Source organism: Thamnophis sirtalis, unplaced genomic scaffold, assembly GCF_051295495.1.
Source record: "Thamnophis sirtalis isolate CommonGarterSnake01/CBP01778 unplaced genomic scaffold, rThaSir2_p1.2 scaffold_6, whole genome shotgun sequence".
In the NCBI taxonomy this organism is placed as follows: Eukaryota; Metazoa; Chordata; class Lepidosauria; order Squamata; family Natricidae; genus Thamnophis; species Thamnophis sirtalis.
The window spans coordinates 7125871-7143401 of NW_028261386.1; the positions used below are offsets into that span (position 1 = coordinate 7125871).

General features: G+C 46.5%; 1 protein-coding gene across 1 annotated transcript in view; it reads left to right on the forward strand.

Moving 5' to 3' along the window:
- The window catches only part of KSR1 (kinase suppressor of ras 1), a 178017-nt gene that overhangs the window by 118608 nt on the left and 41878 nt on the right, over positions 1-17531 (forward strand). The window contains exons 4-5 of the mRNA XM_087717169.1: positions 3781-4246; positions 9997-10001. Of these exons, the coding sequence (XP_087573295.1) occupies positions 3781-4246; positions 9997-10001 (471 nt within the window). The remainder of the gene's footprint in view (positions 1-3780; positions 4247-9996; positions 10002-17531) is intronic.

The window sequence follows — 17531 nt, forward strand, 5'->3', positions numbered from 1 at the left end:
AAGGATGTAACAAGGGAGTCGGGTAGAGCATTCCTGGCATTGGCCACTCTGTCGCTGAAGTTACATTTTCTGCAATTTTCTGCAAGCAATATTTTCTTTCTTTGAGTTTGTATCTATGGTTTGCCCGTGTATTATTGTGGTTGAAGCTGGAGTAGTCATTGACAGATAGGACATTATAGCAGACAATTTTGTGTACTATTCTCAGGTCGGACCGTAGGCAGCGTAGTTCTAGGTTGTCCAATCACTAGGAGTGAGTTTCAAGGTAGCTTGTGAAAAAGTCTTGGGGGCAACTTCCCAAGTTCCAAAGCTAATATCGTATCAAAATATTTGACCTGGGAGAAGGAGAATGTATTAAAATCGATGGATTGGAAAAATAATCCAGTTAATCACGCTTAATTTAAATTCAAGGGAAGTGAGACTGAATGTTCCTTTTAAAAATTTTTGGGTTTCCTGCCCCCTACTTTATGCTTTGGGTTCAGAATCTCTCACACAATCCCCATGCAGCCTAGTTGGACTATCCCTCCCCCCAGCCCCCCACCCAGGAATACGATTCTTGGCAAAACAACAGAAGATTCACCCCTTCTATTTTTAAGGCTCTGTTCATGCCTTCAGCTATTACAGCATGCATTAAAGCAGTATTTCTCAACCTTGGTGACTTTTAAGATGTGTGGATTTCAACTCCCAGAATTCCCCAGCCATGCCCACTTGAAATTTGTTTAATTTGGAATTGAAACATGAAGTGCTTTTACTGATTGACGAAGCAATCCTGTGTATGTCGGTGAAGTGCTCTCCTAGTTCGGTTGTTTGCGTGCAGACGTTTCGTGACCCAGCTCGGTAACATCATCATGGAGAGGGAGGGTGGAATTTGCTCCCTGTTTGTATACAGCTGCTTGTCCGGCCAGTGTGGATGTTCTCCAAGGTAGTTTCTCAATTAACATATTGTATTTTACTTGAGTGTTCATCTCGGTAGTTTTCTTGGTTAGGATATTACCCAATTAAGGCAGTATTAAGCAAGTATTATTAAGTAACTTGGTGACGTGTGGCTCAGCGGCTAAGACACTGAGCTGTCGATCGGAAAGGTCAGCAGTTCGGCGATTCAAATTCCTGGCGCCACGTAATGGAATGAGCCCCCGTTACTTGTCCCAGCTTCTGCCAACCTAGCAGTTCGAAAGCATGTAAAAAATGCAAGTAGAAAAATAGGGACCACCTTTGGTGGGAAGGTAACAGTGCTCAGTACGCCTTTGGCGTTTAGTCATGCCAGCCACATGACCACAGAGACGTCTTCGGACAGCACTGGCTCTTCAGCTTTGAAATGGAGATGAGCACTGCCCCCTAGAGTAGGGAACGACTAGCACGTATGTGCGAGAGGAACCTTTAACTTTACCTTTAGAATATTGCCTAGTTGGGTAATGTCTGCAAGCAATCAACCAAGCTCAGAGAGCATCAAGGACACCACAGTTCAGCCCTGAGCTACAAATGCTCTTTTCTATTGAAACCATGAGTAGGAACACTACCTTCTTGGGTGATAGTAACAGAATCATGTAAGTCTGGAAATAGTTCTTGCCTCTCCTTTCCAGAGAACTAGGGTGTTCCTTTCTGTAACGCTGTTTCCGCCCGTTCCTACTGTGAGCGTCTCTTCTCAGAATGTTATCACGGCTGTGGCTTTCCCCCCTGTTTTCTTTATTCCCACAGCCCATGACACACTTGAATCAGAATAGAGCTGGAAGGGAACTTGGAGTTTTCTAGTCCAACCCCCTGTTCAAGGAAGAGACCCTATATCAGCAATGGCGAACCTTTTTTGGCTCACGTGCCATAAGTGGGGGGAGCGCAGGGGGGTGGCGTGCGGGCGTGCCACATCCATAATGCAATGCCCGACCCCCTTAGTGCGCATGTGCGCACTACAGGCTCTCCTCCCCATTTTTTGCATGCTTTTTTCGCCCTCCCAGGGCTCCAGAGGCTTTATAGGAGCCTGGGGAGGGTGAAAACATCCTCCTCCCCCCCGGGCACCCTCCGAAGGCTTCCAGGACCTTTAGGAGGCTTCCTTGAAGCTTTCGGAGCAGTCAAAACGATTCTCCGAGCAAACTGGAAGTCCGTTCCCGAACTTCCAGTTTGCCTGTAGGGCCGTTTTTTAGCGCTCTGGAGGCTTCAGGGAAGCTCATGAAGCCTCCGGAGGGCCTCGGGGTGGGGGTGGGGGGCTCTTTTCGCCCTCCCCAGGCTCCTATATAGCCTCTGGAGCCTGGGGAGAGCGAAAAATGGCTTTTAAAAAGGGTGAACTCAGCTGGCCAGCGCACGCATGCGCGCTGGCCAGCTGACAGGGCAGCACCTCACGTGCCCTGACAAATGCCCCCCGCGTGCCAAATGTGGCACGTGTGCCATAGGTTCACCTTCACTGCCCTATACCATTTCAGAGAATTGACTGTCTAGGCAATGGCAAATCTATAGCATGCGTGCCACTTGTGCCTCTCTGTGGGCACACGAGCTGTTGCCCAGTACACGCGCCTCCCACTGGCCAGCTGATTTTCGGGTTTGCCTTGCAGATGGGAGACGCGCGCACGTACTTTTCTCCTCACTTTCTGCAGCCCGTGCCTTCCCAGATCTCAGGAGATTCCCCCCTCCAGCGCTGTTTGGAGACGCGAGGCTTTCCTCCCCCCTCAGCTGTTTTGCAATGGGAGGCTTTTTCCCTATCTCAGCGCTCTTTTGGGATGGGAGGCTTTCTCCCCCCCCCCCCAGTGCTGTTTTGGAATGGGAGGCTTTTCCCCTCTCTCGGCGCTGTTTTGGGATGTAAGTCCAAAAGGGGAGGTGGTTGCGCGCGCATGCGTGAGGTGAGCATGTGGGGGGGGGAATTACATACACATGGGTGGGGAGTGAGGGGAATAGGGGGGTCACATGCGAATGTGCATGGAGGTGGGACACATGGGAGGGGCATTGCATCATGGGTGTGGGCATGCGTGCACGCGCAATAGCGCACACATGCTTGCTTTCGGCCCCCGAGGAAAACATGGTTAGCCATCCCTGGTCTAGTCTCTTCTTAAAAACCTCCAGTGATGGAGCACTCAAAACCTCTGGAGGCAAGCTGATTCACCCCTCTCCCCCCTCCCTGCGCATTCTTTATATGTTTCAGCCTCCAGCCTCCTAATCATTTTTGTTGCTGTTCTATGCACTCTTTCTAGAGTCTCCACATCTTTTTTATATCGGAGCAATTCAAATTGGATCTTATATTCCATATTTGGCCTTACCGAGTCATTATAAAGTGACTTTATAATACCACTTTATCCTTTTTTTGTGTATTAACACTGTTAAGAGCCGACGTGGCGCAGTGGTTAAATGCAGCACTGCAGGGTACTTCAGCTGACTGCAGTTCAGCAGTTCGGCTGTTCAGATCTCACCGGCTCAGGGTTGACTCAGCCTTCCATCCTTCCGAGGTGGGTAAAATGAGGACCCGGATTGTTGTTGGGGGCAATATGCTGACTCTGTAAACCGCTTAGAGAGGGCTGAAAGCGCTATGAAGCGGTATATAAGTCTAACTGCTATTGCTATTGCTATTTGTGTGTGGTCCACTGATTTTGTCAACCATGACAACTTCAAGAGGCGCGGGCCTCAACTCTTAAGGCTTCCCCAGACAGCATGCCTACACAATGTTTCTCCACACAAGCTTGCTGGTTGCGCACATCTTGAAGTCACCAAGATTCTGAAACACTGCCTTAGTCTGCGGTGTCTCACGTGCTCCTCATTGTTCCAAGTACGGCTTTCTTTGAACAGTGTCTTCCTATCTCCATGCAGGTGGAGACTACAAAGACCACCTGGTGTGGAATCCACCCGATGTTTGCCGAGAAACCAGTCTGATGCCCCCTTCTGAACTTTCACCCTGCCCTCCAGGACTCTCATGGATACAAGGCAACCTTTCCCATTTGAAAGGCAATGGCCCACAGCCTCGTTCTGTCTCGGTCTCCACCATCCCCTCTTCGGACAACGCGCCCACGAGTCAAGGTCCCCCCACCTTTGCAGATGGCCTCTTGGAATCCTTTACTTTCCCCACTCACTGCGGGCGGCGGAACCTCAGAACTCCTCACAGTACCACCATTACCCCACCGACCACGCCTCAGCTCAAGAGAGGGAAGCCGCCACGGACTCCGCCTCCACCCAGCCGAAAGGTTTTCCAGCTGCTGCCCAACTTCCCAACTCTCACGAGGAGCAAATCTCACGAGTCCCAGCTCGGCAATCGGATAGATGAAGTTCCTGCTATGAAGTAAGTGTCCTTCTGCTTCTAGCCTCTCCTTGCTATCGGTATTAGAGAAGTACGTTCAAAGCAGGGCTGGGTTTCAACCGGTTCGCGGCGGTCCCCGCGAACCGGTTGGTCGGCGAACCCGGAAGTAAGTAACTTCCGGGAACGGCGAAGGGCCCACCCGCCCGCCCGCACTCCTTACCGGTCTTTGAAGGCTTCTGCGCTTCCATGCAGGCGCATGGCACATACAGCGCCTGCGCGATTCTCCGCGAGCAGCTGGATGGCACATACAGCGCCTGCCGAGTCTCCGCGAGCAGCTGGAGCATCGCGCAGGCGCTAAGACGCATGCGTGAACTGTGCGTGTGCACGAGGACGCCGCTGGTCCCGTTCCAACCGAACCGGTTGGAACGGGATTAGCAACCCACCCCTGGTTCAAAGGCCTTCTGCATTGGCTCCTGACCCCGGGAAATATTCACTTCCGAATCTCAGGAAAGGTGTCAAGTAGGGGTGGGATTCAGCTGGTTCGGATAGGTTCAGGCAAACCAGATGCTAATTTTACATCTGGTTCGCAGAACCGGTAGTTGCAAGGACTGGCTGCCACGCCCACCCTGCCCCAGCCCTCCCAGGAGTCTCCACGTGGCCCGTTTTGGATGCCAGGTAAGTGCAGGGCCCATGCGGAATCTCTGGGAGAACAAAACTTCTGGAAGTTCCAGAAGCCTGGAAATGAGCCTGTTTATGACCTCCGGAAGGCCTCCAGAGCCCGGGGGAGGCCATTTTCGTCTTCCCAGAGGGTCGAGGAAAGCCCCCAGAGCCTGGGAGGGTGAAAAATGGGCCTCCCAGAAGTCTGGAAATGGGCCCATTTCCAGCCTCCAGAAGACCTCCAATGCCTGGGGGAGGCCGTTTTCGCCCTCCTGGAGGCTCAGGGAAAGCTTCTGAAGCCTGGGGAGGGCAAAAATGCCCCTCCCCCATGGCTTAGGAGGCCAAGTAGGCCATGCCCACCCAGCAACCGGGCAGAAAATCAGTTGCTAAAATTTTTGAATCCCACCCCTGATGTCAAGACCTTCTTGTTCAGCTGTTGTTCCATGGATGGCATTATTTTTTTCATTGTTTTTCATTGGGTCATCAGTGGTGTTTATTTGAAGGGGGGAAGCCACCTTGAATGATTAACAGGCAACCCTCGATTTATGACTTCAATTGGGACCAGAAATCTGGTCATAAGTCGTTATGGTTGTAAGTCAAGGTAGCCACATGAGAAGAAGTAGCTTAATGGTTTTTTTTTGCAATGATTGTTAACAGTTGTAAGTATGAATCCATGCATTTGAATGGACAGTTTTTGCCAGAAACCAACAAAAAACATGATCACTTGACCACAGCATGCCACAACTGGTTTTGAAGGTGACCAGTTGCTAGCTGGCTGTGATCACATGACCATGGCGGAGGGCAGTGGTGGCTCCTACCGGTTTGGTTCGGCTGAACCAGTAGTGGTATGCTGGCCTGGGTCGCAGAACCGGCAGCAACCCAGACTGGCCACGCCTTCGAACTGGTTCCCCTGTCACCGTAGTCACCGCCGCCATCTTCTTTTGGAGTTCTGCACATGCACAGAACAATTTCTATTGAACTGTGAATCCACTCACAACGCGCATCCAGCACACACACAAGCGAACCGACAGTAATGCTGGCTTGGACCCACCCCTGGCGGAGGGGCCGTGTGCCCATTTACAATACCAGGGGGTGTTTACAGTTTGTAAAGCACTCATTCTGTGACCACTGTAAATGTGGACAGTCAAAGAGTTGTTAAGCCATCGGTCATAAATTGAGAACTACCTGTATTTTTTGGAGTATAAGACGCACCAAGGTTTTGAAGAAGCAAATTTTTTTAAAAAGTTCTTGCACTCTTCAGACCTCCCAAAACGACCCATTTTTCATGAAAACGTGCCCATTTTTTGTCAAAAAAAGGGCATGCATAGCCTTTAGGAGGCTTATAGAGTGCTCCTGGGGGTTTGGGGGGCAAAATTGAGCAAAAAACGGCACATTTTCTGCTCCTTTGTGCCCTCCCCAGCCCCCAGGAGCACTCTGAAAGCCTCCTACAGGCTCTGCATGGCCATTTCGGCAAAGGGGACAAGGTTTCTGGAGGCAAAAAATGCTATATTCAGTGTATAAAACGCACCCAGATTTTCAGCCTCTTTTTTGAGGGAAAAAGGTGCGTCTTATACTGCGAAAAATACAGTACCTGTTTAGCAGTTATTCTCAACCTTGGCAACTTTAAGCTGTATGGACTTCAACCCCCAGAATTCCCCAGACACATGCTAGAGTTGAAACCCATGTAGCTTAAAGTTGCCAAGGTTGAGAAACATTAGCTTATAGGTTGGAAGGATGATAGTTGGTTTTTTTGCAAGATGCTGCATCTGAGTCAGAGTGTTGTGTTAATAGTTTTTATGCACAGCCTCTTAGCATATAGTTTTCAACGTTATGGGCTTTGAATTAACCCCCAATTTTTAAAACTGCTGTTTGGCAGTGACAGAAATAGGCAATGATGGTTATTCAACCGTGATTTGTAAGCCTGTTTTCAGACCATGGTAATTAAAACAGCATGGGTAGAAATGACCCAAACCATGCATCTCCTGGGCAGTGGTGATATCTGGCTAAACCTTTCAACCCATAAGTGTCTTGGTAGGGTGCTTCCAATACAAATGTAGTAATAATAATAACCACAGTGGTCACTTATCAACTACGGTAGTCCCATAACTGTGGCGGTTGTTTAATGATTGATGCAAAAAAGTTGTAAAATCAAAACAGTGAACAACCTTCACAACTTAAGATCGTGATGGGCAGGTTCCATTGTAGTCCTTAATTGAGGACTACCAGTAGATTTCCTTGAAGGTGTTTGTCATGTTAGCCAGGTTTCCTATCTTGCTACTGTGTTGTGCATTTTGGATTATATGTTGTTTTTACGCTGTACATGCCCAGGAGCTGATTGGAATCAGCCCAAGAATGTAGTAGAGCTATGTCTGTTTCTCTTGAAAGTAATTAGAGTACAGCTGAAAGATATTTGGAAGAGCTTTTGATTCTTCTCATTAGCTTGTAGGTAGGTAGATATTCCTTGTTAGTAGTTTGTGGGTAGGTACCGTATTTTTCGGAGTATAAGACGCACTGGAGTATAAGACGCTTCAAGGTTTTGAAGAGGCAAATTAAAAAAAAAGTTTTTGCACTCTGCAAACCTCCCCAAAATGGCCCGTTTTTCGCTAAAATGGGCCCTTTTTTGTTTAAAAAAAGGGGAATGAATAGCCTTTAAGAGGCTTGTAGACTGCTCCTGGGGGACGGGGGGGGGGGGCAAAAACAAGCATAAAATGGCCCATTTTTCGCAAAACGGGCCCATTTTTGTCAAAAAAAGGCATGAATAGTCTTTAGGGCTGGGTGGGGGGCAAAATTGAGCAAAAACGGCCTGTTTTCCCCTCACTTTTGCCCTCCCCAGCCCCCAGGAGCACTCTGGAAGCCTCCTAAAAGCTATGCACTGCCATTTTGGTGAAGGGGGTGGGGTTTCGGGAGGCAAAAAATGCTGTATTCAGTGTATAAGACGCACCCAGATTTTCAACCTCTTTTTTGAGGGAAAAAGGTGCGTCTTATACTCCAAAAATACGGTAGGTATTCCTTGACTCACAGCCCCAATTGGGACTGGGAAATTCATAATTAAGCAGCACAGTCATTAAGTGAGGCATTAGGTGACCCCACCTGATTTTACAACTTCTTTTGCCACAATCATTAATTGAGTCACTGTAGTTGTTAGGTAAGACACCACATTATCACAATAGAGCCCTGGTGGCTCCATGATGAATGTGCAGTACAGGTTGTCCTCAACTTACAGCAGTTCATTTAGTGACTGTTCAAAGTTACAGTGGCACTGAAAAAGTGACTTCTGACCATTTTTTTCAGTTACGACCTTTGCATGTGATCAAACTTCAGATGCTTGGCAACTGGCTCATACTTATGACCGTTGCAGTGTCCCGGGGTCATTTGACCCCCTTTCAGACCTTCTGGCACACAAAGTCAATGGGAAAGCCAGATTCACTTAATAACCAGGTTACTAACTTATCAGCTGCAGTGATTTGCTTAACAATTGTGGCAAGAAATATAGAGCCGAGGTGGTGCAGTGGTTAAATGCAGCACCGCAGGCTACTTCAGCTGACTGCAGTTCTGCAGTTCAGCGGTTCAAATCTCACCGGCTCAAGGTTGACTCAGCCTTCCATCCTTCCGAGGTGGGTGAAATGAGGACCCAGACTGTGAGGGCAATATGCTGACTCTGTAAACCGCTTAGAGAGGACTAAAAGCCCTATGAAGCGGTATATAAGTCTAACTGCTATTGCTATTGCTAAGAAATGTCATAAAATGGGACAAACTCAACACATTTCTCACTGAACAACATAAATTGTGGTAGTAAGTCGAGGACTACCTGTATTGCAGGCAAACTCTGAGCATAGCCTGGAGTTCGATCTTGACGGAGCTCAAGGTTGACTCAGCTTTCCATCTTTCCAAGGTCAGTAAAATGAGGACCCAGATTGTTGGGAATAATATGCAAATAATGTTTCGACATTGTAAACCACCTGGAGAATGCTATAAAGCGCTATGGGACGGTATATAAAATTAAAATGCTATCACTCTTATCATGATTTATGACTTTCCCTGTTGGCTTCCCTTTGACTTTGCCGGCTGGGAAAATTGCAAATTGCGATCACGTGACCGCAGGATCCTGCTGCAACCCTCGTTGCCAAGCATCTGAATCTCAGTCACGGGATCACCAGGGCGGCTGGTTGCTCGTAACTTCTACCAGGACGACTCATAAGTCCTTTTTTTTCAGCAACATTGTAACTTCAAACTGTTGTAAATCGAGGACTACCTGTCTTCAAAATCCATTGGTTAAAGCCAGGGGTGAAATGCTACAGGTTCAGACCGGTTTGCCCGAACTGGTAGTAAAAAAATACTAGTGGTTTGGGAGAACTGGAAGTTCCGATGATCAGCTTTGCAACAATCAGCTGTTCCGCACAATTTATATTCACTAGAAATAGCACGCCGCAGCTGATTGTCACACAGCTGATCGTTAGAACTACCGCTTTGCCTTAACCGGTATCATTTTTTTAGCTGATCGTCGATCAGCTATGTGACAATTAGCTGTGCCGCGCGATTTATGTTAGCTAGAATATAAATCTAGCGAATCTAAATCTCACGGCACAGCTGTTCCCGCCCCCCTGCTGTTCTACTTACATTTGCAGACTCAGAAAAGGCTTTTTAATCCTCCTTTTTCAACGCTGCACAGTAAGCGCCTACGGTGCGCCAGCGGTGAGCAGTGCAGCAAACCAGTAGCAAAGCGAACCGGTAGCAGACTTCAGAGCATTTCACCCCTGGTTAGATTGGAAGACAAAAATATGCACAAGAAGCATTGATATATATGTATTTTCGTTGCTTTGCTTAGATCAGTGTTTCTCAACCTCGGCCACTTGGAGATGTGTGGACTTCAACTCCCAGAATTCCCCAACCAGCAAGGTTGAAAAACACAGGCTTAGAAATTTGCCAGGTTCTCCCTGACATGCAAACAATCTCAGATTCAACCCTAAACATCTCCTTGTGAAATCTTGCAGAGATGTTGTCATGTGGCAATGCTGAGTTGGGTGATTCAATTGTGTGACTCAACTATAAAGTGTTTTTTGTATGTTAACATGATTGATACATGATTACGACTCACCTTTTAATCCCTTCTTTCTTTTTGTGTCTTTCTTTTTTAGATTTGGTAAGAGATGCTTTATTTTGGCAAACTTTATTCCTGCTCCAGAGGGGGTGAAAAGGCTGCAGAAAGAATGATCTTCCCCAGAAAGTTGACCTCGGAATAGTAGGACCAACTGTTTCTTAATGAAAGTTTTTTTAAAAAATTAAGGGGAGGAAAGGAAGCTGACAAAGTACTTCCGCAAAGTGTTTGAGTCCCTGAATTCTCACTTCTCTCATATTTTCAATCAGTGGTGGGATTCAATTTTTTTTACTACCGGTTAAGTGGGCATGGCTTGGTGGGCGTGGCATGGCTTGGTGAGCAGGGCTTGGTGGGCATGGCAGGGGAAGGATACTGCAAAATTCCCATTTCCTTCCGAACAGCTGGGACTCGGGAGGCAGAGAATAGAGGTTTATAGGTTTAGAGGTTTATTCAACTTGTATGCCGCCCTATTCCCGAGGGACTCAGGGCGGCTAACAAACTGGGAGGGAAGGGACACAATACAAAAGGAAAAAGAAAATAAAGACAAACAACAATACAGAGCCAGTTTAAAAGGTCTCAACAAGCACACCAATTCGAGTAGGGATGGAACTCAGGAGCCCCAGGCCTGCTGGAACAGCCAGGTCTTAACGGCTTTACAGAAAGCCTGAAAGGTGGTGAGGGTCCGAATCTCCACGGGGAGATCGTTCCAGAATAGATGGGGTTGGGGCCAGTCAAAGGTGGTAATTGCCGGTTCTCTGAACTACTCAAACTTTCTGCTACTGGTTCTCCAGAACTGGTCAGAACCTGCTGAATACTATCTCTGCTTTCAATGATTATCAAGATATACCCATGTTTAAACTTGAGTCTCTCCGAGATGGTGTGGGGTTCTTTGTGATGCAACGTATTGTGGGAATCTAGCATGTTGTGTGGACCAGGCCATGATATAAAACCATACCTTGGTTTATTTGCTTTGGCAAGTCTGGAGCATGGTAACTGTGTTTGGTTAACCTGGGTTTTATTTCGGTTAATCTAGCCAAGAAATTTGAAGACGTGTATATTTACATTCAGAGAATAATTTAAAGGCACAATAGTACTCAATTTAAAATCACAATTGGGACCACATGGTCGCTAATCAAGGCGATCATTAAGTGGGTCAATGTCTGATTTGATCACCTTTTCCCACCACAGTTGTTAAGCGAATGACTGTGGTTATTCAGCAAATCATGCAACTGTTAAGCAAATCTCAGAATTTTATCAGAGAAGTAATATCATTCAAGAAGGTTGAGCACTGAGCCAAGTGTGAATAACAATTAGTTTTGTACCTGAGAGGAAATCACACTGGCTTACAGGCAATCCTCCATTTATGACTATTTGTTTAGAGACAGTTTGAAGTTATGACAGTGCTGAAAATAGAATAACAGAGAGTGGAGTGCTTGAATTGAGCTACAGCTACGCCTTCTCTGTGCTTACTTTCTTTTACCCAGAAACCATCCGGGGAGAGGGGGGACAGCCCCCTATCCCTCTTCCGCATTCTTCACCTAAAATTTAGCAGTAGGGAAATAAAAAACAAATTAGGAACACTAAAAAAATGGGGTGAGTGCACTCACCGAATTATCGAAGGGTATTTGGTAAAGGTAGGGGTTCCCCTCGCACATGGGTGCTACTCATTCTCGACTCTAGGGGGCGGTGCTCATCTCCACTTCAAAGCTGAAGAGCCAGCGCTGTCTGAAGACGTCTCTTTGGTCATGTGGCTGGCATGACTCAGCGCCAAAGGCGCATAGAACGCTGTTACCTTCCCACCAAAGGTGGTTCCTATTTTTTCTACTTGCATTTTTACATGCTTTCGAGCTGCTAGGTTGGCAGAAGCTGGCACAAGTAATGGGGGCTCACTCCGTTACGCGGCGCTAGGGATTCGAACTGCCGAACTGTTGACCTTTCTGATGGACAAGCTCAGCGTCTTAGCCACTGAGCCACCGCGTGGGTGGCTTAGAAGGGTGTTTAGAGAACATATAAGTTGAACATAGTGGAGGGAGCCTTTACATCCGCAACCTCCGGGCCATGGCCTGGTATCGGGCTATTGGCCCATTTGGAACCGGGCTGTGCAAACAGTGCAACTCGATTTGTGCGACCTGCATGGTGCATTCATGCTTGCACAGGAATCTCCATTTTTGAGAGTAGCGAGTGCTTACACTTGTGCAGGAAGCTCTATTTACGCCAGAAATGAGCCCTCACACTCCATTTGTGCTTACACAGAACCATCTCATCTCACCCACCCACCCACCCCCGGGCCGCCACTAGCCCGCAAAGCTGGAAAGTTTGGGGATCCCTGTTTTACATCAAATGACCCAGTTACAATGTTCCTACCAGATGATCGTCTACTCAAGCTTGGCTAAAATTGGAGACGAGCAAAGGCATTCTCTTGTATCTTATTTTCCCCCCAAGGCTTCCCTTTTCAAGCTGATAAAAAGGAAATTGTTTTCAAAGTGCATTTTAGAGAGGAAGGGAATTTCACATCGGCCTCGTAGATGGAGTGCCGTCGTTTTGCACGTGGCCTAGTGCAATGGGTAGCCAAGAAGGTTTTATTTGTATTTGCGCCGTGATCATTAGCAATTCCTCTTTGTAAAGACAGTGGGCATTTTTGAAAGGCTACAGGAGTCCAACTCTAAATACAAGGGGGCCCTCAACCACAATTGAGCCGAAAATTCCCGTTGCTAAGTGAGACATTTGTTAGGTGAGTTTTGCCCCATTGTATGACTTTTCTTGCCACAGTTGTTAAGTGAATCACTGCAGTTATTAACTTAGTATCATGGTTGTTAAGTGAATCTGGCTTCCCCATGGGACTTTGCTTGTCAGAAAGTCGCAAATGGTCATCCCATGGCCCCGGGACACTGCAATCGTCATAAATATGAGTCAGTTGCCAAGCATCTGAAGTTTGATCATGTGTGAAAAATGGTCATGTCATTTTTTTCAGTGCCATTGTAACTTTGAACGGTCACTCAAAGAACTGTGGTAAGTCAAGGACTACCTGTACTTAATCAGCTACCAAAAAGTTTTGATGATAGGAATTTACTCCTAAAACTCTGTTTCTGGAAAATAAGAGTTATGTCCTGCCTGCTGTGGGGATATTCACTCCATTTCTGCCTGATAAATTTTTGGGTAGGCCGAGGTGGCGCAGTGGTTAGAGTGCTGTACTGCATCCACTTCAGCTGACTGTTATCTGAAGTTCGGCGGTTCAGATCTCACCTGCTCAAGGTTGACTCAGCCTTCCATCCTTCCGAGGTGGGTGAAATGAGGACCCAGATTGTTGGGGGCCATATGCTGACTCTGTAAACCGCTTAGAGAGGGCTGAAAGCCCTATGAAGCGGTATATAAGTCTAACTGCTATTTCTATTGCTCTTGCTACTCACGTTTTTCAGTAGATATCTGTAGCTCAGGGATGAACCGTGGCATTCTTGGTGCTCTCTGAACTTGGTAGTTTGTTTGCAGATGTTTCATGACTCAACCAGGTTACATTATCAGTGTGAGGGAGTGTAGATACTACCTACTGGGCAGGGATGAAATCAACTTACCTTCGCTACCTGTTCACAAATGTGAGGGCACCACCTTCTGCACATGCGCAGGCCCTTCCGCGCATGTACAGAGCAGGGGTGAGTTCTGGCGATCACTACTGCCGTTTCGCTTGTTTGCACGCATTAAAATTGTTCTGTGCATTCGCAGAACAGATAAACAAGATGGCAACGCCTATGGTGGCGCCGTCCTGAGAACCGGTTCGCGGGCGTGGCAGGCCTGGGTTGCTGCCGGTTCCAGTGACCCAGGCCGACAAAACCACTACCAGTTCGGCCAAACCTGTCCTCCACCTTGTGCGCAGAGTGTCAAAAACGGGAGGGGATGACTTCTGAGTGGGTGGGCGGAGCCTCCCACCACCGCCGTTACCTGTTCGCCCCAAACGGGATAGAACCGGCTGAATTTCACCACTGCTACTGGGTCATGAAACGTTTACAAGCAAGCAACCAAGAAAGCCACAACTCAAGTGTTTTAAAGAATTTGAGAACAGAGGGATCAAAGAGATAAAGAGAAAAACAAGAGTTTCAATGCCACGTCCTTGGGAATGATGCTGACAGCTAAAATTACCTCACAACTCCTGATAACTTCACAGAAACAGCCAGTTTCCTTAGCAAGAATATGGATGTGGTTTGCCAGTGTCTTTCCCCATTCCTTTTAAAAAACAAGAAGTTTCAACCTTGCTTAATTCTTCAAAAATCAGCAAAAATCGGCTGGGTAGTGTTACCTTTGTCTTAGAATATTAGATTAGATCAAAACAGAGCCGGGTAGTTTATGGGTTTTCACATTGTGGAATTTTGATGTTTGTAAGCTGCCCAAAGTCACCATGCGTGAGTTGGGTGATCATGCCAATGTGTTCAATAAATACATAACTTCAGGGTGCCTCCCCCCTTCCCTTAATGCCCAGTCTTATCTTGCTTAATAGTTAATCCAGGACTGTGGTGGAAGCTTCTGGTTCAGCAGCATATACATCCTATATAACAATAATAACAGAGTTGGAAGGGACCTTGGAGGTCTTTTTGCAGGAACTCGCCAGGGGCTAGTCTAGTGAAGAGAAGGACCAGGGGAGACATGATAGCAGTCTTCCAATATCGGAGGGGCTGCCACAGAGAGGAGAGGGTCAAGCTATTTTCCAAGGCACCTGAAGGCCAGGCAAGGAATAATGGATGGAAACTGATCAAGGAGAGATTCAACCTAGAAATTAGGAGGAACTTTCTGACAGTGAGAACAATCAACTAATGGAACAGAAGTTGCCTTTGGAAGTTATGGGAGCTTCATCACTGGAGGCCTTTAAGAAGAGACTGGACTGCCATTTGTCAGAAATAGTGTAGGGTCTCCTGCTTCGGTGCGGGGGTTGGACTAGATGACCTACAAGGTCCCTTCCAACACTATTAATCTGTTAAATCTGTTAGATTCTGGATGCTCAACAGCTTTGCATCTGGACTGTCAAATATTTGAATTCTCCCCTGCCCCCACAAAGCTCTTCTTTCTTTATAACAGTGTTTCTCAACCTTGAGAAGGTTAAGGTAATGGATTTCAACTCCCAGAATTCCCCAGTCAGCCATCCTGGGAACTGAGGTCCACATCTTAAAGTTCCCAACCTTGAGCAACACACTGCTTTGTATAGTTCCTTCATTTCCTCAGCCACTCAAACAGCATTACTACATAATCGCTATCAGACACAATTGCCAAAACGCTGCTAACTCAAACCTCAATCTCATTATGAAGCATTTCAAAACTCTGAACCATGAAATTGTAAGCTCACAACCACAGATGTATGTGAGATTAGCCTTCTTTATATGGCTAGGGGCTGAACAATCTAGCCCTTAGGTGACAAAATTATGCTTTCAGATGTATGCATTGCATGTATCTTGTATGCAATGCAAAATTGTATGTAAGCAAGAATGTATCTTCTCTTTTTATTTAACACCTAAAGATCTACATTCATTTGAGAATATTCTATTCTATTCCATTCCATTCCACTCTATTCATAGCATGTTCCTGCATTAGCAAATTGAACACGTAAAGTTCTACATTCATTTGAGAATAGTTTACTCCGTTCTTTTCTGTTGTGCTGTTGTAATGTTGAAGAGTCACTAAGTGACCTATATTGTAAGTCAAGGATTAAATGTATAATAAAGTCTTGATAAGACCATACATTTAGCCACCACAATATAAAAAAGATGCAGATACTCTGGAAAAAAGTGCAGAGAAGAGTAAAAAAGATGATTGGATGGGGTGGGGTGGGGGGTTGGAAGTTAAAACATATGAAGAACAGCTGCAGGAATTGGGTATGTCTAGTCTAGGGAAAAGAAGGGCTAGGGGTGACATGATAGCAGAGTTCCAATATCCAAAGAAGAGGGGGGTCAACTTATTTTCCAGAGCACCAGAAGATAAGATAAGATAAGCAATGGATGGAAAGTAATCAAGGAAAGAAGCTACCTAGAAATAAGGAGAAACTTCCTGACAGTGAAAACAATAAACCAGTGGAACGGCTTGCCTCCAGATGTTGTGGGTGCTCCCATCACTGGAGGCTTTTAAGAAGAGACTGGACAGCCACTTATCTGGAATCGTATAGCAATAGCACTTACACTTCGTAGTGCTTTTACAGCCCCCTCTAAGCGGTTTACAGAGTCAGCATATTACCCCCAACAATCTGGGTCCTCATTTTACCCACCTCGGAAGGATGGAAGGCTGAGCCAACCTATAGGGCAGTGTTTCTCAACCTTGGCAACTTGAAGATGTCTGGACTTTAACTCCCAGAATTCCCCAGCCAGCGAATGCTGGCTGGGAAATTCTGGGAGTTGAAGTCCAGACATCTTCAAGTTGCCAAGGTTGAGAAACACTGCTATAGGGTCTCCTGCTTGAACAGGGGGTTGTTCAAGACCCTTCCAACTCTGTTAGTCTGTTATTTTTATTTTAATCTACAGTAACCTCTAGTTTCTTCTGGAAAGACTTGCTTGTTATTTGAACAACCTCATGGATTTATGGAAAATGAGCTCGCTACTCTTACATTCCCAGCAACTGACTGGGCTGGCAGTCCCCTCTGCCATTGTTGGGAAAACAATATTAAAAAAAAAAAAAAAAAAGTAATTCAAAATTCTGTTGAGAAATAGACATCCAGTACCAGAAGACATTGAGAAATGAGAATTTGGTGCCACCTAGAGTTGGGAAGGAGGGAAAAAAACTGCTAGAAACTCAAGTCAAGTTTAAGATGGGAAGATTTCAACTCCCAGAATTTTTCCCAGCACAAAATAGCGCTAAAAACCTTGCAAAGGCTTAAGGCCCCTACTTCATCACTTAAAACCTCTATCTCCCTCTTGCCAAGAGGATCCTGTAAACCATTATGGGTTGGTATACACCGTATTTTTCGGCACATAAGACGCACCAAGATGTTGAAGAGGCAAATTAAAAAACGACCCATTTTTCGCTCATTTCTGCCTTCCCCAGCCCCCAGGAGCACTCTGAAAGCCTCCTAAAAGCTATGCATGGCCATTTTAGTGAAAGGGCGGAGTTTCAGGAGGCCAAAAGAATGCTGTATTCAGTGTATAAGATGCACCCAGATTTTCAGCCTCTTTTTGAGGGAAAAGGTGCGCCTTATACTCCGAAAAATACGGTAAGTCTAAGTGCTACTGTGTTTCCCTGAAAATACGACCTACGCCGAAAACAAGCCGTACCCCGATTTTCACTCCTGCACCTAATATAAGCCCTATCCCAAAATAAGGCCTGGTTAAGCCCTGCCTACTGCAAGGCGTAGACATAAAAATCGAGCTAGCGTGGCATGGTGGGTGGAGCTGCCCACATGCGCCCTCACCAGCCTCCCAAGCCCTGAGGGTTCCACCACAAAACCACGTTCGACTAAAGCGCGCTCGACGAAACCGCGTAGCTGACGTCATCACAGGGCGACAACAGCACGGAGACAGAAGCACGCTGTAAACGCTAAACCTAAAATTAACACCTAAACCTAACCCCCCCAAACCTAATCCTAACCCTAACCCTAAACCTAACCCTTAA